This window comes from Muscardinus avellanarius (assembly GCF_963383645.1).
Source record: "Muscardinus avellanarius genome assembly, chromosome: 13".
Classification (NCBI taxonomy): Eukaryota; Metazoa; Chordata; class Mammalia; order Rodentia; family Gliridae; genus Muscardinus; species Muscardinus avellanarius.
Window position 1 is genome coordinate 1,888,343 of NC_137799.1, and position 24,970 is coordinate 1,913,312.

Genomic DNA, 24,970 nt, shown 5'->3' on the forward strand with positions numbered 1-24,970 from the left:
CGGGCGCCGGCGCGATGTTCGTGCAGGAGGAGAAGATCTTCGCGGGCAAGGTGCTGCGGCTGCACATCTGCGCCGCGGATGGCGCCGAGTGGCTGGAGGAGGCGGCCGAGGACACCTCGGTGGAGAAGCTCAAGGAGCGCTGCCTCAAGCACGTAAGGCCGGCCCGCGCCCGCCGTGGCTGCCCGGCCGCCGCTCCGCCGCGGGAAGGGGCAGCGCTGCCCGCGGCTGCGTCTCCCTGTTTTCTTCTAGCACTTTGACTTCTCGCCCCACGCCTTGCGGGCGCTCTCTCCGCCCCAGCCGGTCGGCGAGCGAGCGCCCGGGCCGAGCGCGTTCTGCGCCTCCCTCGCTCAGGTCCTGCAACTGCCAGGGGAGGTGGGGCAGATGGGCAGCGAGGCCGAAGTGCTGACAGCGGGCTCGTGTTTGTGCTCGTTTACTGGTGCTGTGAGGGTTTTTTCAGTAGCTCCCCGAGCGCTGAGAATTAGAGTGGGTCCCTTCCGCAAGAGCCCCCTTCCCCTTCCCTGCAGAGCCTGCGGCCGCCGTTTCCTCCGGTCCACCTATGGGTGTGGGGTGGCTCTTCCCTGCAGCCATTTCAAATAATGCCACGGTGGGACAAGCCCCCGAGTTCTTGTTTTTCTTTGGGGGTAAAATTGATTTGCTGGGGAGACCCACGACAGGGGTCCCCCTGCAGGAAGTGCCACTCGTGGAAGTGTATTCACATGAAATATTTCTTGTGTAGTGAGTTCCTGTAGGTCGCTAGTTTCTGGAATTAGTTCTTGAGGGCTTTGCCTCTCTAAATTTGACTCAGGCCTGGTAAGATGTCTGTCCTGTCAGGCCCTGGTGGCCGAGGGAAGGGCTGTACTTGACACGATGTAGTGTTTCTTGTCAGAATTCAGGTTAAAGATGGCCACAGGTTGTTAGTGGGGACTTGATGTAAAAATTACATGTCTAGCCGGGCGTGGTGGCGCACGCTTATAATCCCCGTGCTTGGGAGGCTGAGACAGGAGGACCGCACAGGTTCAAAGCCAGCCTCAGTTACTGAGTGAGGCTCTCAGCAACTTAGTGAGACCCTGTTTCCAAATAAAATAGAAAATAGGTCTGGGAGTATAGCCCGGAGGTAGAAAGCCCCTGGGTTCCACCCCCAGTACCGCAAAAGAGAGAAAAAAAAGGAAAGTTACATGTCTGCAAGTGTGTAAGTTGTCTGTATTAAAATACAGCTGTCATCTCTGAAGATAAGCTTCCAGTTATCACTGTTTGCAAGCATAGTTTCTCATCCCTCAAGTGTTGTGTTCAATAGCTGCCAAAGGCAGAATGACTAGAGGCCGGTTTCAAAACCCTTCTGGAAGTTGGGCATGGTGGTGCACACTGTGATCCTAGTACTTGGGAGGCTGAGACAGGAGGGTCACAGGTTTGAGGCCAATCTCAACAACTTAATGAGACCTTGTTTCAAAATAAAAAATAAGAAGGGCTGGAGGTATAGTTTGGAGGTAGGGTGCCCCTGGTTTCGTTTAATCCCTAGTACTTGAGAGCAGAGCCCCTGGGACACAGCAGATGCATATAATCGTGAGGTTGGCCTCTGGTCACCTCAAGAAGGCTCAGGCGCACAGGGCAGGTGTGTGTGCAAGGCGGCCTTGTTTTTCTTCTGGCCCGACCTGGGTGGTTTTGCTGTCTAGAAAACCACCAGGACAGCGCCAGCTAAAAGATGGGACATCGCGGCACCTGGCCCGGCCGTCAGAGCTGGCGTGTGTGTTCCTCCCGTGGGGGCTGTGCCCCTCTTACCGGAACAGGCTCCTCTAGAGCTTGGTTTAGCGTGGCCCCCAAAGCAAATGTGCGGATGAATGGAATCGGCGAGAACGGATCGTCAGCCCTGGCTGCAGGGACGCGGGATGTTACCTGCATTGGTGTGGCGTTTGGCTTAACTCTGATGGTACAGCTTTTATGTAACTGTCATCGTAGTGTTGGAGGACGGGGAACAGCAGGCGGTCCACAGATGCTCACTAGTAAGTTTCAGGAGCACTTAAGGTTAATTAGGCAGTTGATCTCGACATACCTAGTTGTTTGATATTTGTTGTTCAGATGGTATTGCGATTGGATCATTTGAAATTTGGGGGTTATTTTCCTCCTTCCAGTGGAGATTTCATTCCACTCTGCCGTCTCTCCAGGTGTGGAGGATTGGAGCAGCAAGGGGCTCACACACCATGGGACAGATTACAGGATTCAGGGGCTTAGCTGTCAGGAAGTTCCCCATCTCTACATCCTGCTACCCCGTTGGCAGTCAGAATGTAGTGGTCAGAACAGAGGCATCTCAGGTGGCGGACGTGAATGTCACCTGGAAACAGTCCCTGTGTGTTATAGCTGCGGCAGCCAGGCCTGGTGTGTGTCCAGCTTGTGTCCCCTCTGCCCAGTTCCCTTTGTGCATGACTAGGCTGGTGGTGTTTTTCTCCCCCAGCACTCGGGGCACATTTTGCTATATGAAGAGGGCTCACTGTCATGAGTCTCCTGGAAATGGATGGCTGTTCTCGGCCTTCCATGTTCTATCCGAAGTCAGTTCCTGTGGCGATGGTCTCCAGCTTCTGTTGCCCAGGACTGGTGACTCAGTGACCCCTGTCTAATAGGGTTAATGATGTTAAAAAGCTGCCTGTGTGGTATAGTGGGGTTTTCTGTGATCCAGGTGCCAGAACAGAGCACAGACCTTGTTGAAATGTCTGCTAAAAGCTGGGCGTGGTGGTGCACGCTTGTAATCCCAACATTCGGGAGGCTGAGACAGAAGGATCACAGTTCGAGGACAACAGCAGCTGCTTCATGAGGCCCTTTGCAACTCAGTGAGACCCTGTTGCAAAATAAAGAATAAAAAATAGGGGTGAGGTGTCGCTCAGAGATAGAATGCCCCTGGGTTCCATCCCCAGTACTGTAAAAAAAAAAAAAAAAAAAATGGCTGCTAAAATCTCCTGCGAAGCTTCGGGTCCTGTCATCTTCAAGGGACAGGTGGCATCTGGTATGAGCAGAGGCTGAGGCATGACTTCTCTGGGGAGGACAGGGGACAGAGGGTGTCGGGGCCTCCCTGCCTTGGTTGCAGGCTTGCCGGGGTCCTGCTGCCATGCCCGGCACGTGTAGACAGAGGTGGAAGTGGCCATCGCGCACTGTGCGGGTGGCTTGTGCGCAGGTACTGTTCCTGGTGTGCTCTCAACACACTGCGGGGCACAGGGTTTGTTTCTTTCTTTCTTTCTTTGGGCAGTCAGGATAAGGATTGTTCTGGAAAACTGTTTCATAGACTGTATTTCAAGCTTGACAAGTCAGCTAGAATTAGTTGTGAATTTTAGAGCGATGGAGAGGCACACCTAGGTGTCTGTGGGAGCCGAGTCAAGGGAAGGTGGGAGCTCTCTGCCCCGGGGTGAGAGCGTGGCTTGGTATTGGCTGGGCTCCACATCGTGCCCCTTGGCCTCGCCTTCGTCACTTGGCTCCTGAGCATCGGCGGGGTCTTCGTGCACTTGGTGATAAGGTAGGTGGTGTCCAAAGGCAAGCGGCCTCCTGTGGGCGGTGATAGGCGTGCTGAGGTTCTGGACGGCGTGCAGTGTCTTCAGAGAGGAGTCTGGTTCAAGCCCGCCAGGCCCCTTGCCAGCAATTTGCTGTGAGTGCTTTAGATGGTAGTTACAAAGTTGGATGTGACCTCATGGGTGTCCTTGCGGTTCCTGGACCTCGAGGCCTGTGGCCACCGAGGTGGCTTCTCAGGTCACCTGAGTGCCCGTGGGCTGTGGTATGTGCCTGAGGGGCTGCGCTCTTCTGCTGTGTGCGGGCTGCCTTCCGGCCATCCATGTCTCCACTGCCCATCCGGTGCCCAGGCCTTCCAGGGGACTTAGGCCTGTGTGCTCGGGGCCCGTGGGCTGCGCCTGGCATGGCTTTGCCCAGTGGGTCGGAGGCCAAGCCAGGGCCGCTGTGCTGGCTGCTGCTCTTCCGTGGGCTTCGTGGGGCTCGCTGCGCGCCGGGGTCCTGGCCCCTGGCAGCCACTCGTCTTTCTTCCTCTTCTCTCTTTCATGTGACTGTGAAAGAAAAACAGGTGCACAGAACAAACCCAGTACTTCATGTCATCATAGACCGTGAAGCCATTTTCATTTAAAACTCGCTTCCCAGATATTTGCAGACTAAGGACACCACGTGGGTTGCCGCTTATCGGGAGGGGTTGCATGCTCCGGCTGGGCGCCGTCAGCCACAGTGGGCTGGGGTGAGATCAGGGGCCTGGGGACTCTGAGGCCGGCACTTCCAGCCTGTTGTTGACGGGCTTCTTTGAGTTTGGCTCTGTTTTTTTTTTTTTTTTTTTTTTTTTTTTTTTTTTTTTTTGGTACTGGGGATGGAACCCAGGGCACTCTACCTCCAAGCGACACCCTCAGCCCTATTTTTTATTCTTTATTTTGAAACAGGGTCTCACTGAGTTGCGGAGGGCCTCGCTAAGTAGCTGAGGCTGTCCGCAAACCATGATCCTCCTGTCTCAGCCTCCCAATGCTGGGATTACAAGCGTGCGCCACCACGCCCAGCTTGCTTTAGTGTCCTAGCTGGTAGGGAAACCATTCACTTCCCTATGGCTTGGGGTGTCAGCTTCTGTGCTACGGTTGATTTTCTATTTAGGAATATGTTACTGACTTCCCCCAGTGTGCTCCCGGGAGCTTAGAAGACCCCAAGAGTGTGACTCATCACAAGCTGCTGCATGCTGCTTCAGAGAGGGTGCTGAGCGACACCAAGACCATCCTAGAGGAGAACGTCCAGGACCGAGGTAAGGCGCCGCTGGGCGCCCGGAAGCCAGTCTACTTTGGTTTATTTTTCCTTTATTAAAAACCATGTGTGTAGCCAGGCGTGGTGGCACATGCTTGTAATCCCAGCACGTGGGAGGCTGAGACAGGAGAATTGCACAGGTTCAAAGCCAGCCTCAGCTACTTAGTGAGACCCTGTTTCCAAATAAAGTATAAAATAGGTCTGGGAGTATAGCCTGGAGGTAGAAAGCCTCTGGGTTCCACCCCTAGTACCACCCAAAAAAAAAAAGTGTGTGCCATGGAGTATTTGTGGAAGTCAGTAGAAACCAAAGCTGGGCGAGCAGCTACCTGGGAGCTGAGCACAGACTTCATTTCTGTTTTGGTTTCAAAGCAGACTCGGCCTCCGGGGCTCCGCAGGCTCCGCTCTGGGCTTGGAGTGGTTGCTGTGGTGGCTTCCGGCCCCAGGAAGGCGCTCGCGGGCACCCGCCTCGTTCCATAGTCCTGTGTCTGCAGGTGCTTGCAGAGATAACCTCAGCCTTCTCTGTGTCATTCAGATAAAGCCTTTAATTCTGGAGGGTGACCCGTCACGGTGGATGTTAGACCATTCATACCTCAGATTGTCCGCTCTGAGGGTTAAGGTCAAACTCTGTAATCCGGTGACTCAGGAGGCCGATGCGGGAGGATCCCAATTTCCAGGCCAGCCTGGGTGACTTGGTGAAATCCTGTCTCAAAATAAAAGTAAAGAAGCCGGGCGTGGTGGCCCACACTTGTGATCCCCGCGCTTGGGAGGCTGAGACAGGAGGATCACACAGGTTCGGAGCCAGCCTCCGCTACTTAGTGAGGCTCTCAGCAACTTAGTGAGACCTTGTTTCCAAATAAAGTATAAAATAGGCCTGAGAGTATAGCCTGGAGGTAGAAGAACCCCTGGATTCCATCCCTAGTACCCCCCTACACACAAAAGAATAATAATAATAAAAGTAAAGAGGACTAGGAACATAGCTCGGTGTTAGAGTTTCCCTGGGGATGGGAGAGAGGGGGTAATGGACCAAACTGCAGCCTTGCAGATTCTCAGAGCTGAGCCCACGGAGATGAGTGCTCTGTGAGATTCCCGGCGGCCCTGGGGTGCTTGTCAGCAGCACCGTGCCTGCTTTCTGGGCCACGGGTCACCTGCGGTGGTCCTCAGCCAGCTTCTCATCGGCAACGGCCTCCAAGACATCATGAAAACGGAGGGCTTGCTGGGCGTGCTAGCGCACACTTGTAATCCCAGCGCTTGAGAGGCTGAGACAGGAGGATCCCACAGGTTCGAAACCAGCCTCAGCTACTTAGTGAGGCTCTCAGCTACTTAGTGAGACCTTGTTTCCAAATAAGATATAAAATAGGGCTGGGGGTGTAGCCCAGAGGTAGAAAGCCCCTGGATTCCACCCTCCAGTACCACAAAAACAAACAAACAAACAAAAAAACAGCGGTTGGTGGTCTTGCTGGGTGAGGGAGGGACCTGGAGGGAGCTCCTGCTTTTTGTTTTCAGGGCAGCCAGCACCCTCGTTGCCATTTTTGGTTGTGAGATGTAATCAGCTTGAGGGCTATATGTGCTCTTTTTCCTAGATGTCCTGCTGTTGATAAAGAAGCGTGCTCCATCTCCACTTCCTAAGATGGCCGACGTCTCAGCAGGAGAAAAGGTAAGCTGCAAAGTTTGCAGCTGGGACTCTTGATCAGTAGAAGTTTTCTGTATTTAAGATTGTTAAGAAATGTGACATATACTAGTTATTTACCTGCCCAGAAAAATCCTTAGTTCCAGTCGAGACGGGCTCAGGGGTTCTCTTAGGCTGAGCTGTGTGAGCCTGGCCGTCCCTGGCTGGTGAGCGGCTGGCCAAGTTGTCTGGAGATGCCGAGGGCAGCGGAGGCTCGCTCTGGGTGCAGCTCCACCCCGGCCCTGTCCAGCGGAGGCTCGCTCTGGGTGCAGCTCCACCCCGGCCCTGTCCAGCGGAGGCTCGCTCTGGGTGCAGCTCCACCCCGGCCCTGTCCAGCGGAGGCTCGCTCTGGGTGCAGCTCCACCCCGGCCCTGTCCAGCTCGGCCTCCGTTCTTCTTCCTTGCAGGCAGCAGATGGGTGTTGACAGAACAGTGTAGGACGGCTGCTGATAGACTCCACAGACAGTGCGCCCAGGCACACGGGAGAGCGAGGCCACGCGGCTGCCGCCCGCCTCGGCTGTTTCCTGTGAGACAGAATTGGTTGTCCTGGAGTCGCTCAATGGGCGATTTGTATTCGCATCTTTCCTGGATCTAAGATGCCTGGGGAAAGCCGTGCAGCTTCTCGGGTCTAGTGGCCACCCTGGAGCTCGTTGCTTAGGAAGCCCGTCTCCTGCGTGTAAGGCGTGCCCGTGACGGTCTGTTCTGTCCTTACACCAGTCTCTGCCTGCGCTCGTACAGAGCAGCCCTGCTGTGCAGCGCCGCACCTTCAGTCAGCTTCTCTGATCTCAGAGGGCGGGGTCTCTTTGGGAATGCTGCGGTGAGGGGCGAGTGTCCACTCCAGACAGTGCGGGCCAAACTCTTGGGGCCGGGCCCATGCCTGCGAGGAGGTGAGCTGTTGGGGGGCCGCCTCTGGTCCAGGGATGTGGGGGAGAGTGTGCCCAGGCTTCCAGCCGCCCTTATCTTTAGGCACAGCTGGCCAGGGTGTGAGCACAGGCGAGCCCACAGGCCGGCTGCCCCACCCATCTAGGGCAGGCAGATCTGGGCCGGCCTTTGCCCGCCCCAGCCGCGCTTGCTTCTGAGGACTGCTGCGGCTCAGCCGGCAGTTCTCAAATAACAGTTTTGACCCTTGGTATTCAGACTTAAAGGCCCCATGACTAGTGTAGACAGGGGGGTCCCAACACCACCCCAGCCTGAAGGACACAGCGCAGCTACTTTGATGAATCCACCTTTCTTCTTCTTCATGTGTTTGCAAAATAAGATATTGTAAGATGCTCTTTCATAGTTTTATGAGATAATTTTTCAAAAATAACATATTTAAAAAGTCAAATAACATTACCAATCTTTAAATAAAAATAAAAATCAGTATATTCCTCTATACCTGAATACTTCTTGAAGGTGACCACTTGTAAACCTTTCTCTTTTTTTTTGTGGTTTGTGGATGGAACCTGGGGCATTTGACCTCTGAGCTAAGAACTGCTAAATATAATAGTTGAAAGGTTTACGAGTGAACCAGGCGTGGTGGCACATGCTTGTAATTCCAGCATTCGGGAGGCTTTGTGTACCCCCCTGCCCTATTTTTTATTCTTTTTTTTTTTTTTTTTTTTTTTGGTGGTACTGGGGGTGGAACCCAGGGACTTCCTACCTCCGGGCTATACTCCCAGACCTATTTTATACTTTATTTGGAAACAGGGTCTCACTCAGTTGCTGAGAACCTCACTAAGTAGCTGAGGCTGGCTTCGAACCTGTACGATCCTCCTGTCTCAGCCTCCCAAGCGCGGGGATTACAAACGTGGCCACCACGCCTGGCTTATTCTTTATTTTGAAACAGGGTCTCACTATGTTGTGGAGGGCCTTGCTTAGTAGCTGAGGCTGTCCATGAACCGCAATCCTCTGGTCTCAGCCTCCCGAATGCTGGAATTACAAGCGTGCGCCACCACGCCTGGTTCACTCGTAAACCTTTCAACTATTATCTTTAGCAGTTCTCTTCCAGATTTCTAAGTAATACATCTGTACTGCTTGAGTTGCCAGTTCTAGACTGCTTAGTAGCAGGATGTGGCTGCCCCAGCCTTCCCTCCCTCCTTGGTGTTGAGCAGAATGCTGGATGGAGGGCCGGCAGTGCTTCCAAGACTGTTGTTATTTCCGTCCTCTGCCGCAAGCCAAGCATATTAAGATGACCTGTCTTGGGCTGGGGAGCACAGCTCAGTGGCGGAATGCTCACCTGGCATGTGCAGGCCCTGGGCTTAATCCCCCTTGCCACAAAACCACCAACCAAACAACAACAAACGATGATCTGTCTTTTCATAGAACCTCACCGGAGTCAGTAATCAGCTCCTCATCTGCTTGCTCGCCTAGTTTTTTCTTTTTTTCTCTTTTTTGGTGGTACTGGGGTTCCTGGAAACCCTTCTACCTCCGGGCTATACTCCCAGACGCATTTTATATATATATATATATATATTTTTTTTTTTTTTTTTTTTTTTTTTTAATTTGGAAACAGGGTCTCTTAAGCCAGCGAGGCTGACTTCGAACCTGTCCTGTCTCTGCCTCCCAAGTGCGGGAATTACAAGCGTGCGCCACCACGCCCGGCTCGCCTAGTTTTTAAAGCTCCTCGCTCTTTCTTTTTTTTTTTTCAGCAGAATTGATAAACGCTCTGAACGCGTGGTCCGTGTGTTAGGTCGTCTACTGTGGCCTTGCTTGGGGCTCCCGCAGCCTCTGCCTCTGCTGGAACCCTTGCCTCCTCCCAGCAGGTCTTGCTCTTTCACCCGGGTTGAGTGTGCGCAGGGTTCCTGGTGCGGTGTAACAGACAGCCACAGATCATCTCCCTAAAATAGCACTCATCTCCTGCCCACAGTCCATTCGGCCAGAAGACTCAGCTGGCTTCTTTGCCCAGGGCCTCTGGGTTGAAGGCAAGGTGTCAGAGCCTCCCTGTCTGGAGGCTTCCAGGCTTTCCCAGGCAGTCGGCAGGATCCGGTCCTGCAGTCCTAGGGCAGAGGCCCTGTCTCCTAGCTGGTTCCAGCATGGGGCTCCCCTTAGCTCTTGGAGGCAGCCTGCATTCCTTGGCCCGCCAGCTTCACAGCTAGCAGGGGACTTTCTGAGGAGTTGGCTCCGCTTGCCAGAAGAAGCCCTGTCCTGTGTAAGGCCCCACTTGACCAGGCTGTGGCCGCTGTGGGCCATCGTGCTGTTCCTGCAGTTGGCTGTGCAGTGGCGAAGCCCGACCCCACGGTGGACCCTTCCCTCCCACACCCTGCGGCATCTCTGGCCTCGCTCCCTCTCTGCTGGAGCCTGATGTCTTGGGTGCTGGAAGGGGCCCCGGCTGGCGCCACGTGACACCTGCTCATGTCTCCTTCCCCTACCCCTGGGGACCTGGTGTTGGGCACTCCCTCACTCTGCCTGCACACGAGCCTGGAGGCTGGAGTTCTGGATCCTCTGACAGTTCCCTCTCCCTGCTTCCTCTTCCCACAGCTCTTGCTAGGGGGCTGGGCCTGCTTCCTGCGGGTCACCTTCCCTGGCCTCTGAGTGGCCTGCGCCTTTCCCGGGCTGGCTGCTGGCTGGTGCCCGGGCATGCTCCGGCTGCGGTGCTTGCTGTGCCCCCTCCCTGGCTTGGCTTTCGTTCCTCCTGTTCTTATTTTGGTCTTTGGTGCTCATCTTGGGAGTTTCCCTCCTGTCTGCCCACCGTCCCTGGCTGTCCATCACCCCGAGAGGCCCTGGAGTCGGTTGGTGTTCTCTGCTCGGTGGTTCACCGTGGGGTGGGGACCCAGCCGTCTTGCCCCTTCCCACCCCATAGCTGTGTGTCCTCCTGGCCCCTGATGTGGGTAGTGCCAGGCCGAGCCTCGTGAGGGGGTGCAGGAGGTAGCCCTCTCCCTCCCCTGGGCTGCAGCGTTTGGCTGGCACTCTCAGGATGAGTGCTCCAGGGAGCTGCTTGCTGAGCCAGGTGCTGGAGCTGGCCACGCCTGGTTCCCAGGACTGGCCCCGCTGTGGCACCGACTCCCCTGCCTTGCTTCTGGGGTTCGCCCTGCCCGCCGCGCCTGGGGCTCCCCGTCCTTGGAGAGTGTGTCGGTCTCTCCCTGTGTTGTTTCCTCTGCCACCCTTTTTCTTTGCGAGTTTCTGCCTCTACCTCCATGCAGAGGCTCCAGCGCATACAGGCAGGCGCATGCTCCGTCCCCAGGCCTCGCTGCAGGCCTGCGGTTCCTCTGCCGCCCTCTCGCTCAGCCCGTGGCCCCCCGCCGGGGCGTCGCTCTGGGGCCTTCTCTGTCCTCACCAGCACACTAGCTTCCAGCAGTGGGATCGTGTCTGTTGTCTTGTTTGGGCTTCTGTCTGGATGCCGCAGCGTGCCAAGGGGCTCGCTGGTCTATCTCGGAAGGACGCGGGGCCTTTTTCCAGTTGGGGCCCGTAACTTGTTTCATGGTGATGCCTTTTACATTCCGGATCATTTCTGACTGTCACACCGCTTTCTCTGCAGAAGAAACAAGAGCAGAAGGCCCCCGATAGAGACGCCATCCTCCGGGCAACAGCCAACCTGCCGGCCTGCAGCACGGACCGGGCCGCAGTGCAGACCACCATGAGAGATGTGAGTGCCAGGTCCCAGATGCTTGGGAGCCGAGGCAGGAGGAGGGCAGGTTCAAGGCCAGCCTGGGCGGCTTAGTAAGCCCTGCCTCAAAAATGATAAAGGAGCCGGGTGTGGTGGTGCACGCTTGTCATCCCCGCGCTTGGGAGGCGGAGATGGGAGGATCGCGCGGGTTCGAAACCAGCCGCGCAGGTGTAAGAGACCCTGTTTCAAAAATATAAAATAGACGCCGGGCGTGGTGGTGCATGCTTGTAATCCCCGCGCTTGGGAGGCTTAGACAGGAGGATTGTGCAGGTTCGAAGCCAGCCTCAGCTACTTAGTGAGGCTCTCAGCAACTTAAGTGAGACCCTGTTTCCAAATAAAATAAAAAATGGGTCTGGGAGTATAGACCGGAGATAGAAAGCCTCTGGGTTCCACCTCCAGTACCACCAAAAAAAACAACAAAACATATATATATATATATATACACACACATACATACATACACACACATACATACATACATACATACATACATATAAAATAGGTCTGGGAGTGTAGCCCAGAGGTAGAAGGGCTTCCAGGAACCCCAGTACCACCAAAAAAATAAAAAAATTAAAAATGATAAAGGAGCCGGGCATGGTCTCATGCTTGGGATCCCAGTACTTAGGAGGGCGACACAGGAGGATACAGGTTCGGGGACAGCCTCAGCTACTTAGTGAGGCCCTCTGCAACTTAGTGAGACCCTGTTTCAAAAATAAAGACTAAAGCCAGGCGTGGTGGTGCACGCCTGTAATCCCCACACTTGGGAGGCTGAGACAGGAGGATCACACAGGTTCGAAGCCAGCCTCAGCTACTTAGTGAGACCCTGTTTCCAAATAAAATATAAAATAGGTCTGGGAGTGTAGCCCAGAGGTAGAAAGCCTCTGGGTTCTACCCCCAGTACCACCAAAAAAAAAAAAAAAAAAAAAAGACTAGGCTGGGTGTGGTGGCGCACACTTGTAATCCCAGCATTTGGGAGGCTGAGACAGGAGGATCATGGTTTACAGACAGCCTCAGCTACTTAGTGAGGCTCTTTGCAACTCAGTGAGACCCTGTTTCAAAATAAAGAATAAAAAATAGGGCTGGGGGTGTAGCTCAGAGGTTGAATGCCCCTGGTTTCCATTCTCAGACCCTCCCCCCAAAAAAATAATGTTCTGGGAGTGTAGCTTGAAGGTAGAATGCCCCTGGGTTCAATCCTTCATCACACACACACGCGCGCGCGCACACACACACACACACACACACACACACACACACTTACGCGCGCGCGCACACACACACTCACACACACGAGTTTAGCAGATGAATACATAGACAGGTAAATGAATTGCTAAGCAAATGAGTAAGTAGGAAAGTGCTCCAGGAGGCCAGGGAAGGTGTTCAGCCCTGTTATTACTTCTCAGCTTTTCCTACATCTGAGATTAGCCAGGGAAGGTGTTCAGCCCTGTTATTACTTCTCAGCTTTTCCTACATCTGAGATTATTTTAGAACAAGTTTAAAAGACACTTTGAAGCAGGTCAGAAGGTAGGTACCTCTGGGCAGATGTTGCAGCTTTTAAGAAGGTTGGTTCTCAAGGTGCTCTGGACTGGAAAGCCCCACATTAAAGAAGCATCTGCAGCCATGCGGGCTGGGCAGGCTGAGGCTCAGGCATGTGGCAGCAGCGAGCTGGCCACAGCACTGCCATGGGATCTAGAGCACTTCACAACCTCTCCTGGGGTCTGTTCCAGAGAGTTCTGTGCTGACCGGGGCATCGGAAACCTTACGCAGCAGCTGGCACTGCCTCCGCGCCTCCGCTTCTGTGCGTCAGGCCTGGTGTGGGGTTTCACCAAGGCCTGGAGTCCAGGCCTGTCCTGGCTGGGAGCTGGTTCAGAGGGTCGTTATGGCACTGCCAGCTGCCTTGTTGATAGGCGGTGGCTTCCAGGGGTGCTTCCAGCAGCTGGCAGACCTGCTGTCAGGTCCCCGCTGTCTTCAGTGCCACCATGGAGGTGCCTCGGACTCCACGCTGGCCACAGCTGAGAGGCCCTTTCTGCAGCACCTCTGTGCATGCAGAGCCCTTCCCTCCTCCTGAGGAGACGCGCTGGCCCCAGCCGCCTCCGCTCAGTGGGTTTGGCCTCCCTTGAAGGAAGGCAACATGGTTTGGACTCTCAGATTGTGAGTGCGAGGACGGGGGTTGCTGTAGGCCCAAGTAGGTTTGTTGGCCATTTAGAGAAATTATCTTTTCTCCTTTTCCCCACTGCAGTTCCAGACAGAACTCCGAAAAATCTTGGTGTCTCTCATCGAGGTGGCACAGAAGCTGTTAGCGCTGAACCCTGACGCTGTGGAGTTGTTTAAGAAGGCAAACGGTATGGGCAGAGCCCGGACTGCCTGCGCCACTCTGCGCTCCCCCAGCCGCTCCCCACAGCAGAGGGGCTGCAGCCCGCAGCACGAGGCCAGGGAGGTCGGAGCGCCCTCTGCCTCCGTTTGGCCTGGGCTAGTGAGTGGCATTGGGCCGCGGCTCTCTGAGATCTCACACGCTTGCCGGCCACGGTTGGTGTGCGATGAGGCTGTGGAACTCTGGGCGCTGACAGGCTGTCCTCTCACCTGCAGCTATGTTGGATGAAGATGAGGACGAGCGCGTGGACGAGACCGCCCTGCGGCAGCTCACGGAGATGGGCTTCCCCGAGAGCAGAGCCTCCAAGGCGCTACGGCTCAACCAGTACGTCAGGGTGCCTTCCTTCTGGAGGCCCCGGGCCGGGTCCTGCGGCCTCCCTGGGTCACGCCCTCCCCTCAGTCTCTGACTGCATCGTTTCCAATATGTGTGCATTTTTAAAAGAGGCATAGTACATGTGTGTCTTAGCTGTAGCTTAATTTATTACCTCAGAGCGTTTTGGGGGAGGTGCTCATGCTATATTTCCCAGGCTACTCTTAAACTCTTGGCTCAAGCAGTTCTCCTACCTCAGCCTCGCAGGTAGCTGGAACTAACACGTGCCTCACTGCACCCGGCTACTAGAGTTTGACGTCCTCTCCCTCTTCAGGAGCGTAGTTAACTGAGCCATCCCTCAGTGCTCACCGAGCCACTGTGTGGCTGAGTCCAGCCTGCTCTAGCAGGGCCGCGGCTCTTTAGGAATCCTCACGAGCCTTGTGCTTCCAGTTGCTTGCTCAGATCCCACTCGAAGGCCCCGGAGACCAGGGGGTCGGGGCTGTGTCCTCTGTGCAGCCTGGACTCCCGGATGCTTGTGTGCTTGGTACCCGTTGCTTGCTCAGATCCCACTCGAAGGCCCCGGAGACAGGGGGTTGGGGCTGTGTCCTCTGTGCAGCCGGACTCCCGGATGCTCGTGTGCTTGGTACCCGTTGCTTAGCAAATGGGTCCTTCAGCTCCGTACCTGAGAGGCTAAGACGGGAAGGTCACGGGTTCAAGGCCAGTGCAAGGTAGTCAGTGAAACCCTGTTTCAAAATAGAAAAGTAAAAAGTGTAGCTGAGTGATAGGATGGCCCTGGGTCAGTCTGCACTTCCCGTGACCAGGGCCTTGCTGGCTTCAGGCAAGAGCCGCATGGAGGTTCCCGTCCTACAGTGGGGGTCACCTGCTGCTGGTGAGCTTGCCGGGGTAGCAGTGGCCCTTCTCGGGCACCCATGGGATGGGAGGGCCTCGGTGCTGGCCTGGGAGAGGTGGAAGAGCGTCCTGCCTCCTGCAGCATGTCAGTGCCTCAAGCCATGGAGTGGCTAATCGAGCATGCAGAAGACCCGGCCATCGACATGCCCCCTCCAGGCCAGGCCTCACCGGCTCCAGCAGGTGCTGCAGCCTCTGCCCCTGACGCCGCTGCTGGGACCAGCACGGGAGATGATGAGGCCCGGGATGAGCTCACGGAAATCTTCAAGAAGATTCGCAGGAAAAGGGAGTTCCGGGCCGATGCTCGGGTATGTGTCACTGTGTCTGTGCGAGTGGAATTGGCGTCTTGGCTGTGGCTTTGCGTGTAAGGAAGCCAGGGCCCACGCGGAGGGCCGGGCGGGCGTCCACAGGCAGCTGGGCAGACGTGAGCGCGGAGCTGTGTTAAGCTGTCCCCTCCTGCCTGCCAGCTCTGGCTCATGCGCTCGCCCCTCTCTGCTGTCGTGCTGTATGGGCGCTTCCCAGCAGATGGCAGCTCTGCTCGCTTGGGCTCCCTGCCTGCTCTCCAGATTCTTGGGGTCAGGTCCTGGGTGGGGTGGGTGTGTTCCCTTGGGGCCCCATGAGGCCAGGCCGTAGGGTGTCCATGCAAGGTGATTCTGAGTTTGCCTCTGGGGCTGAGCAGGTGTCCTGGTGGTGCTGAGGCCCAGGTGTCCCTGTGGTGTGGGCCACACGGCCACGTATGCGCTCTGGCTCCCCATGTGGGCCTGCAGAGACCAGGACATGTGTTCTGCTGGCCTCAAGCGGGGTCTGGGTGTCTGCTGCACCGCCCACAGGCCCACTGCCCACCTTCTGCCTGTGGGGCCTTGGGGTAGGACAGCCCTAGCTCTCATACTCTCATTGTTGGGTTTTCTCTGTTTCTTTCTTGGGGTTTCTCTGTCTTTTGAGATCTTTGCATTTAAAAGCCCTTCTGCTCTATCTAAACGTGCTCCTAGGAATGGCAGGGCATCCGGCTTAGGCCTTCTTCCAGGGAGCCAGGGTCACGGCCAGTGCTGCTACCCTGCACGCTGCTCTTGGGCTGGGGCCTCGTGTCCTCTCACATCTTGGTCCTGCCTGGTCCCTGTGGGATTTGCTGCTGGTTAGTTCACGTTCCGTCTCATTCTCTTGCCCTTCATATTGAAGTGCAGGTTTTCATTCTTAATTTTAGTGTACTCGTTCTCCTGAGACCCTCTTCCACTGCCACGCCTTCGCTTCACCTTGTTGTGTTCAAATACCATGCAGAAGATTCGTTGCAGAAGGCCATGGGCCTGAGGGCAGCACACGGGCCCTTCTTCTGCCCTTCAGCTCTGAGCTGGTGCTGAGGTCAGGCAGGATGCCCACAAGGGTCGGGTGCTAGCCTCAGAAGCACTGGCTTGGACTTGAGACCCGGCAGCCTTTGCTGCTCCCTCCCTGCTGAGGGCAGGACAGCCACCGTGGGGGCGCAGAGCCCCCCCCACCCCCCCAGCTTGAGGGCTCGCAGCATGCCGAGAGTCCTTTTTTTTTGGTACTGGGAATCAAACCCAGGGGAATCTACTTCTGAGATACACCCAAACCTTTCCCTCTTTTGTTTGGAAACAGTCTTGCTAGGTTTCTCAGAGTTTCACTAAGTTCTAAGACTGGTCTTGAACCTGCAAACCTCCCATCTCAGATTCCCAAGTACTGGGATTACAGGTGTGCACCACCATACCCAGCAAGAGAGAGTGTTTTTTTTTGTTTGTTTGTTTGTTTTTGGTGGTACTGGGGTTCCTGGAAACCCTTCTACCTCTGGGCTACACTCCCAGACCCATTTTATATTTTTTTTATTTGGAAACAGCACAATCCTCTTGTCTCCGCCTCCCAAGCGCAGGGATTACAAGCGTGCGTCACCACGCCCAGCGAGAATGGTTTTTATCGACACTGACAGAGATGGTCATCTTGCTCTTGGATGTGGCAGTAGGTGTCAGACTACTCCATTTCACTCCTGGTGCTGGGGGTGGTGCAGGGTCTGCACATGCTCAGCAAGTGTTCTACCCCTGAGCTCCTCTGAGCCCGTTATACAGCTTGATACCTAGGTTCGCCAGTATTTACTGTGAGCCCTGCACCTGAAAGTACCCAGGAGAGCAAGGGAGATAGACCGTCACGGAGCGGGGCTGCTTGTGAGCCGGCCTTCCTGTGCCTCCCACCTCAGGCCCTTCTCTCAGTCCCCGAGACCTCTGACTGTCCAGTCCCAAGCGGCTGGACGGCAGGCAGATGGGCAGACACACCTCACAGGGGCTCAGTGGAGCACTGAGAAGCGGAGCAGGCAGAGGGAGCAGGGGCCTCAAGGGGGGCTTACCTTCAGAGGACTAGGGGAGGCCAGCAAGGTGGGTGGACCCTTATGTTGTTTTACAGAATTGGCCCCTTTAAACAGATGCTCAGCATCAAGGAGAGAAATTTTTTTTTTTTTTCAGTACTGGAGATTGAACCCAGGGGCATTTTACCTCTGAGCTACACCCCAGCCCTACTTTTTATCCTTTTTTTTTTTTTTTTTTTTTTTTCGGTGGTACCGGGGTTCTCATGGAAGCTCTTCTACCTCCGGGCTATACTCCCAGATCTACTTTTTATATTTTTATTTGGAAACAGGGTCTCAAGCCAGCACGGCTGGTTTCGAACCTGTGTGATCCTTCTGTCTCCGCCTCCCAAGTGTGGGGATTACAAGTGTGCGCCACCATGCCTGGCCCTATTTTTTATTCTTTATTTTGAAACAGGGTCTCACTAATTTGCAGAGGGCCTCAGTAAGTCGCTCAGGCTGGCTGCGAACCTGCGATCCTTCTGTCTCAGCCTCTCAAGTACTGGGGTTGCAGGTGTGTGCCACTACACCTGGCTGAGAATGTATTATCTTGTTACTTGATTTTCCTGAAAATGTACATCCTCCTCCACTCCCCCAGATTGAAGAAAAGGTTATTGTGCTTTATGTGTAGAGCCTAAGTTTGTTAAATATTAGATTTTAAATTGATTTTAGTTTCCTTTTTTTTCGAGGTAAGATCTAAATAAAAGCCTCTTTCTTAACAAAGTACTGTACATTTTTGTGTGTGTAAGTTGGGGCCACCGCTTGGCCTTTCTCTCCCTGAATGGCAGGGTTTCTGGCTGAGCACACGGTGGCTGCTGGGGCTGGCTGGAGCCCACCATCAGGACGAGCCCGGGTGGGCTGACCTGCTGGGGAGTGCTGCCACGCCCTGGGCTGCTCACTGCAGCGCTCTGGCGCCTCCATGCCATAGGATATTCGAAGCCAAGACCCATTTCAGACAAGCTGTAAGGAAAGCAGACTTAGAACCCCAGGGTGTAGTTACTTCAGGACCCCCGAGGCACTGTTACTGAGGTGGAGTGCATGGGCCGGGCCGGGCCCTGGCAGCCGCATTCTGTGTGCGGGGCTCTGACTCACTGTGGTTCCCTCTAGGCCGTCATTTCCCTGATGGAGATGGGCTTCGAGGAGAAGGAAGTGATAGACGCCCTCCGAGTGAACAGCAACCAGCAGAACGCTGCCGTGAGTACTGCGGGAGGCTCTGCGGCCTGACTCCCCGTGCAGCCTAAGCCAAACGCTGGGGCGGGCGGCTCAGGTGGTACCGTTAGGAAAACACCGAGAAGGTTCTGGGTCCTGCCTGAGAACAGTACCTTTGGTTTTTTGGTACTGGGGATGCAACCCAGGGGCATTCTACCTCTGAGCTACACCCCAGGCCCTATTTTTTATTCTTTATTTTGAAACTGGGTCTCACTGAGTAGCTGAGGCTGGCTGTGAACTTATGATCCTCTTGACTCAGCCTCCCAAGTACTGGGATGACAAGGACAAGCTGTGCCGCCAGACCGGGCTGAGAACAGTACCTTTCGGTGCATGTTCTGTGGGCGGATGAGTGTCGCTTATGGACTTATTTTGTTAAACAGTCTCTAACAGTGGTAGAGTCTGTGCTGTGGACACGCCATCTGCAGGTGGGCGCTCGGCCCGAGGCGGTGCATGGTGGTCTGGTGGCCTTCACTTGTAGACAGAGTTGAGCTCAGTGATAAGTCTGCGTGTCCAGAGTTCGCAGCGTGGTTGGTGGTAAAGAACCGCAGTCAGGCTGGACTCCTTCCCTGGACGCAGCAGGGACCGCGCTAGCACCTAGCACGGTGACCAGATTGAGCCGCAACACCAGGTCTGCAAAGAAGGCCAGTGCCTCCTCTCTCTCCAGACGGGCCTGACCCCGGCTCCTCATGTGGGCTGGGTTTATTCACGTCAGGGTCCTTCCAGTCAGATCAGCTGGGACCCCCTCAGGATCGCTGGAGGGCCAGGCCATGTGTCTCCAGAGGGAGTTAACAGCTGCTCCTGTGTTCTTTTGTTTGCAGTGCGAGTGGCTGCTAGGGGACCGGAAGCCGTCCCCGGAGGAGCTTGACCAGGGCATCGACCCCAACAGCCCTCTCTTTCAGGCCATCCTGGACAACCCAGTGGTGCAGCTGGGCCTGACCAATCCGAAGACCTTGCTAGGTACGTATGCCTCTTACGCCAGGCCGGGTGGGGCACATGGCGGGCCGCCCCCAGCACAGTGCCGCTGAGATGGTAGGACCGCCATGCCACCAGTCTGTGTCCTGCAGGCGCTCCTGCTTATGTCGCGTCTGCCCTGTGGGACAGGCGTGCCTGGGGAGGCGTGAGGGGGGCGTGGCTTTGGCTCCTGCTCACTGTTTATGAGGGGCTTCTTTGGTAATCGTCTTTCTATTGTGATATGCCTAGACATACAGAAATGTATGCAGTATTTGTAACTTTAAAGAGTAATGAGTCTAATAGCTGTGTATACCTTTCAGTATAAAAATAAAAAACCAGTATAGTTGGAGCCAGGCATGGTGGTGCACGCTTGTAATCCCAGCACTTGGGAGGCAGAGACAGGAGGATCGCACAGGTTCGAAGCCAGCCTCAGCTACTGAGTGAGGCTCTCAGCAACTGAGTGAGAACGTGTTTCCAAATAAAGTATAAAGTAGGTGTGGGAGTGTATTCCCTGAGTTCCATCCTCAGTACCACAAAAAACAAAACAAAACCAATGTAGTTGTCCCTCAGTCCCTGTGCTGCAGGCGCTCAGGCCTTTTCTCTGAGGTGGCGGCACTTGCTTATGACTTACAGCACATCTTCCCATGTACTCAGGTGATCTAGGTTACTAGGAACCCCTCACACAATGCAAATGCTGTGTAGGTCGTTGATATTGTATATTGTTTACAGAATAATGACAAGGAAAACCGTCGTGCATGTTTAATACGTACACAGTTTTTTGGGGGGGATTTTCCTCTTCAGTGATTAAGTCCAGGATGCCCAGCCCGTGGATGCAGAGGTGGCTAGTCCTGCCCACTGAGCTCTGGGCACGCCTCCCCTCTCCAGAGCCCGCCGTCCGGCCCCTCCTGGGCTTCCTGGAGAGCTGGCCACCCCTGTGTGCATCCCCGAGCGCTCCCCTTCCTCCCTTCGCGCAGCAGAACCACTTCTTAGGTGGTGCTGGGACTCACCGCGATTGTTTTGTGATGCGGTGTAAAGCACTTCATCTCGTCGTGCGGCGGGGCCGTCTCTCCTGCTGTCCTTGTTACTTGGGTGGTTTCCTCGCACACGGCGCTGCTCTGCGCCTCCTCGTCGCTGTCCTTGAACGCACGTGGGTGAAGCCAGCGTCGTTCTGGGCTGGGTCGCGGGCTGTGCCTCCTGGGAGCCGGCTCCGGGTGGACATCGGTCAGGCGTCACTGCTGGCAGGCCTTGGAGCGTCAGTGCGCTCCCCGGTGTTGGGCAGAGCTCTTCAGAAACAGGACTAGGTTGGCGAGGGCCTTCTGCTCATTCGCCAGCCCTCCTGTGTAACTGGTTTTCTTTTTCTCATCCGTTCAGAAAGTCCTTCATGTCTTAGACACTCTTCCTTTACCAACTATTTGTATTGCAAGTATTATCATTCAGTGTCTGGCCCTTATAGACTCGTCCTAAAATATAGAAGTCCTGTGTATTAACAGACTTAAACATGTCTGTTTCTTTCATATTATGAACCTCTGAAAGAAAATCTATCCCAAGTTCAGGAAGACATTCTTTATGTTTTCTGAAAATTTTGAACTTTCTCTGTGCTTGTGTAAGTCCGTGATCTACCTGAAAGTGGGTGTGGCACGGTGTAAGGAAGGGGTTTCCTCTTTGGTCCCAGCCCTGAAATCTGGGGCAGTGTCTTGTCTTTGTGTGAGTCCCTCAATCTCATTCTCGGTGGTCTTTGTGTGTGTGTGTGTGTGTGTGTGTGTGTGTGGTGCTGGATTGAACCCAGGGGCATTCTACCTCTGAGCTACACCCCTAACCCGATTTTTTATTCTGCAACAGAGTCTCACTAAATTGCAGAGGGCCTCACTAAGTAGCCGAGGCTGGCTGAGAACCTGTGATCCTGCTGTTTCAGCCTCCCGGGCACTGGGGATCACAAGCGCGGCACGCCTGGCTCTTCTCACTGGTCTTTTGTACACGGGCACCGTGCCCCCCCATTTCCGCTGCTGTTTTTTACTGTAATGGATAGTAAGTGCCGCCTTGTGGACCTGTAGGTCGCCTAGAGCTCTTTCTCTTTTTCTCTTTTTTTCTCTTTTTGGTGCTGGGGTTGGAACTGAGGGCCTTGTGCGTGCTGGGCAAGTGCTTTAGCACTCAGCGACTTCCCAGCCCCTGAGGCCTTTTTCAGCAGTTTCTTTTGAGGTTTCACTACTGACATTGTTATTTTTTGGTTTATTTCTGTGGCACATTGGGCTGGATGAAGGTCTCTCCTTTCCCTCTGTTGTGGGTGCTGAGTGGTCGGTCCTGTCTGGTGAGACCCCTGTGTGGTTGGCTGATGTCTACCTCTCTTCCTCTTTCTGAAACAAAGTGATCAGAGTGAGCACCATTCTGGAGATGTGCTGCAAATTATTTTAACAGACATGGTCCTCTTTTTTCTGGTAGTTTAAATGGTTTCCCACCTGGATGTTTTGGGATGTTCTGCCGCACAGATTTTGGTACCCTGTTCTTTGGGTGCAGCTTGCATTTCCCAAGGATGAGCCGCTGGACATCAGATGACCGAGTCAGAGGCTGTGGGGCTCCCTAAGCTTCCTCCTGTGGCTCCTCAGCCTGCTTTACCGGTTGACCGCTGGCTGTTGCCAGCCACAGGGTACCCCATCCTCACTCCGTACACTAAGACCTGGCTGCTTCAATCTGCATTCCTCGTATTTATTAGTAAAGTCGATCCTCTGATACTGGCCATTTGTAGGTCTTTTTATGTGTTGACCACGAGTATCTGGTGTCTGGTTTTCTTCCAGTTGTGATGTCAGTCTCAGAGCTCTGTTGGTAGTGTGTTGTATGTTAAGGACACTGCTCTTGGGTGCATACTGCAAACCTTCCGTTCCCCATTAATCTTGTACGGTGTTTTGAAACTGAGAGGCGACTGCAGAGGTCCTTCCTCAGAACTCATCCGTGTGGCTCTCCATACTCCACTCTTGCCTTCACACTCTCGTCCAGCTCCGTGTGCTGGAGCCGTGGACAGTTTCTTACTTCATTAGTTGCCACCCTGACCCTGTCCTTCCTTCTCGCAAATCCCAGCTTGCCTTTCCAGAGTTCTTTCTGAGACTCCTAAGCACAGCACCAGATGATGGCTTCAGGTCCAGGATGCTGTCACACATGCACAGAACAGTCAGGCCGGGAGCTCCGGCTGGCCGGAGTCCTCGACCCTCAGGGGCTGCGGCTCCTAAGGTTCGGGTTGAGCGTGGGCGGGTCACGGGCTTTTGCCAAAAGGCAGCTAGGTTTTGGGGAACTGCTCTGTAAAACGGTTTAGAAAGTCAGTTTTCAGCTGGGCATGGTGGTGTGTGCCTGTAACTCTAGTACTTGGGAGGTGGAGACAAGAGGATCACAGGTTCAAGGGCAGCCTCAGCAACCTAAAGACCCTGTTTCAAAACAAAAACTAAAAAGGGCTGGGGATGTAGCCCAGAGGTAGAATACCCCTGGGTTCACTCTTCAGGAACGTGCACACATGCATGCACATACACACACACACACACACACACACACACACACACACACACACAGAAAAAAGTCTGTCAGTCTTTCTTTCCTTCTGTCCTTCTTTTTTGTGGTCCTGGGGATTGAACCCGGGGCAGTCTACCTCCCAGCTACACCTCCAGCCCTACTTTATTTTTATTTTGTGAAACAAGGTCTCATTAGGTTGCTGAAAGTTTCATTACTTACCGAGGCTGTCCTTGAACCTGCAGCCCCCATCCGAGCCTCACACGTACTGGGATCCCAGTGCGCTGCGCCGTGTCTGCCTCCGGTGCTCACTTTGAAGAAGTGCTCCATTACCTTCTTTAAACTGTGAAAGCAGTGGGGAGTGGAGCCCAGGGATGCTCAGTCACTGGGAAACATGCTTTACCCTTTTTACTTTTTGAGACCAGGGTCTTGTTAAGCTGCCCAGGCTGGCCTCAAACTTGTAGTCTTCCTGCCGCGGCCTCCTGGGCACAGGAGTTAAAGGAGTGCACCTTTGAGCCTTATGTCAGTGCATGTACTTTTTTTTTTTTTTTTGGTACTGGTGATTGAACTTAAGGACAGTCTACCTATGAGTTATACTCTCAGCCCTATTTCTTTGGAAACAGGGTCTCACTCAGTTGCTGAGAGACTGGCTAAGTTGCTGAGTCTGTCTACGAGTCTGCAATCCTCCTGTCAGCCTGCCAGGTGCTAGGATTACAGATGTGCACCACCACAACCGGCAGTGTAGTATTTTTTTTAAAAAGCCAGGCACAGTGGGGTCTGTAGGCTGCTGACAGCCTTGGCAGCCAATGCCCTTCTCTTCAGAGGGCACTAGGAGGAAGGTCACCCTGGCTTGTTGGCCCCTTGGGGAGCCGGTGCTCAGCTTTGCTGTCTGCCCACAGCATTTGAAGACATGCTGGAGAACCCGCTGAACAGCACCCAGTGGATGAACGACCCAGAGACGGGCCCGGTCATGCTGCAGATCTCTAGAATCTTCCAGACGCTGAACCGCACGTAGGCGTCGCTGTTCCCCTCGGCTGTCCAGCTGCACTGGCCTCCCCAGGCCGAGCCGGGCCGGGCCGGGGTGGGGGGACTTTGCCCAGAAGCCGCCTTCCGTGCCAGGGCCCAGATCGCCAGCGCCGCAGCTGCTTCCCTCCCTGCCCTACTGCTCACAGACTTGTGCGACGGTAAGGCTGCATTCTTAGCTTATGACAGGTGTTTACAGAACATGGCTGTTGCACTGGGAAGCTGAGCCGTCGCCTTCTCTCCAGAGTGCTCCACGGGCTCTTGAAATGCTACTTGAATTGACCCAAGGTGTTTGCTTACCGAGGCCGTGTGTTATCCGCAGGAAGGCACGTTCCCACCCAGTGTTAGGTCAGGCGTGCTCGCCTGACCAGGACTCACACGGCGTCTTTAATAAACACAGCCCTTTCCTATCTGTCCTCGTCCTTTCTCCTGGTATTCGTGCTTGCCCGGGCCTAGTGAGTGCCCGCTTCTCCCGGCAGGTGGCCTTGCCACTCAGTACCTTGGGGTCCTGTCGAGCACTTCCTTGGCAGACCTCTCGCTGGGTGTTGGGCTGGGCGTTGCTACCCCAGCTCTGTCCCCACGCCGCAGCCAGCGGAGTCGGGCACTGTGGTCGTGCCAGGCCTCCAGCCGCCTCTCCTTGTCTCGTCCACGTGAACATCACACATGCTTACATGAGAGGTGCTTTCCCTCGCCGAGCTCCACACAGCAGCCAGCCGAGGCGTTCCCAGCTCCCTCTGCTGCAGCGCGCTGGCCGCCATGGCCAGCTGAGGCCCTAGCGAGTGGGCACGGGCGGGACCCAGGCTTTTGCGCTGAGTCAGCTGCTGTAGGAACCTGTCCGTTCACTGACTGAAATTGGCGCCACCAACCCCATGCCAGGGACTAGACCCTCCCTTGCCTGCTGCCCACTTAGACTTCCAGGGTGGAAGGGAACGTTTCCTCTGTGGGTTGAAGAGACTGTTGTCCTGACCGCTGAGGATCGAAAGACCTCCCAGCCAGCATGGGGCAGGCCCTCTGGCTCTGCGTGGTGGCCATTGGTGGTGCAGTGTGGACGTGGCTTGGGGACACTGAGGCTGGACACTTGCACACTCATTCCGTTCAGCCCAGGCCACTGGTTTTTGTGTGTGTGTGTGGTATTGAGGATTAAACTCAGGCATTCTACCTCTGAACTACATTCCCAGCCCTGTTTATTATTTTATTTTGAAACAGGGCCTCACTAAGTAGCTGAGGCTGGCCAGAAACCTGGCCAGATAGGAGTAGGGATCCTCCTGTCTCATCCTCCCAAGTACTGGGATTATAAGTGTGCTCCACCTCGCCCGGCTAGTATTAGTATTTTGAAACGGGGCTTCACTCAGTTGCAAAGGCT

At 54.8% G+C, this 24,970-nt stretch overlaps 1 protein-coding gene across 2 annotated transcripts; it reads left to right on the top strand.

Annotated features, from left to right (window-relative positions):
- Positions 1–14: 14 nt before the first annotated feature.
- UBAC1 (UBA domain containing 1) lies at positions 15–23,599 on the top strand (the record flags this gene model as incomplete). Of its 2 annotated transcripts, XM_080709616.1 has the most annotated exons (10): positions 15–152; positions 4,642–4,762; positions 6,342–6,415; positions 10,883–10,990; positions 13,248–13,350; positions 13,595–13,703; positions 14,680–14,902; positions 18,043–18,129; positions 18,963–19,101; positions 23,484–23,599. In XM_080709616.1, the coding sequence occupies 10 exons, from the start codon at positions 15–17 to the stop codon at positions 23,597–23,599; spliced, it is 1,218 nt and encodes a 405-aa protein (XP_080565742.1). The 2 variants fall into 2 exon arrangements, with proteins under 2 accessions (XP_080565742.1, XP_080565743.1); XM_080709617.1 differs by lacking the exon at positions 18,963–19,101 and having other exon boundaries at positions 23,484–23,513.
- Positions 23,600–24,970: the final 1,371 nt, after the last annotated feature.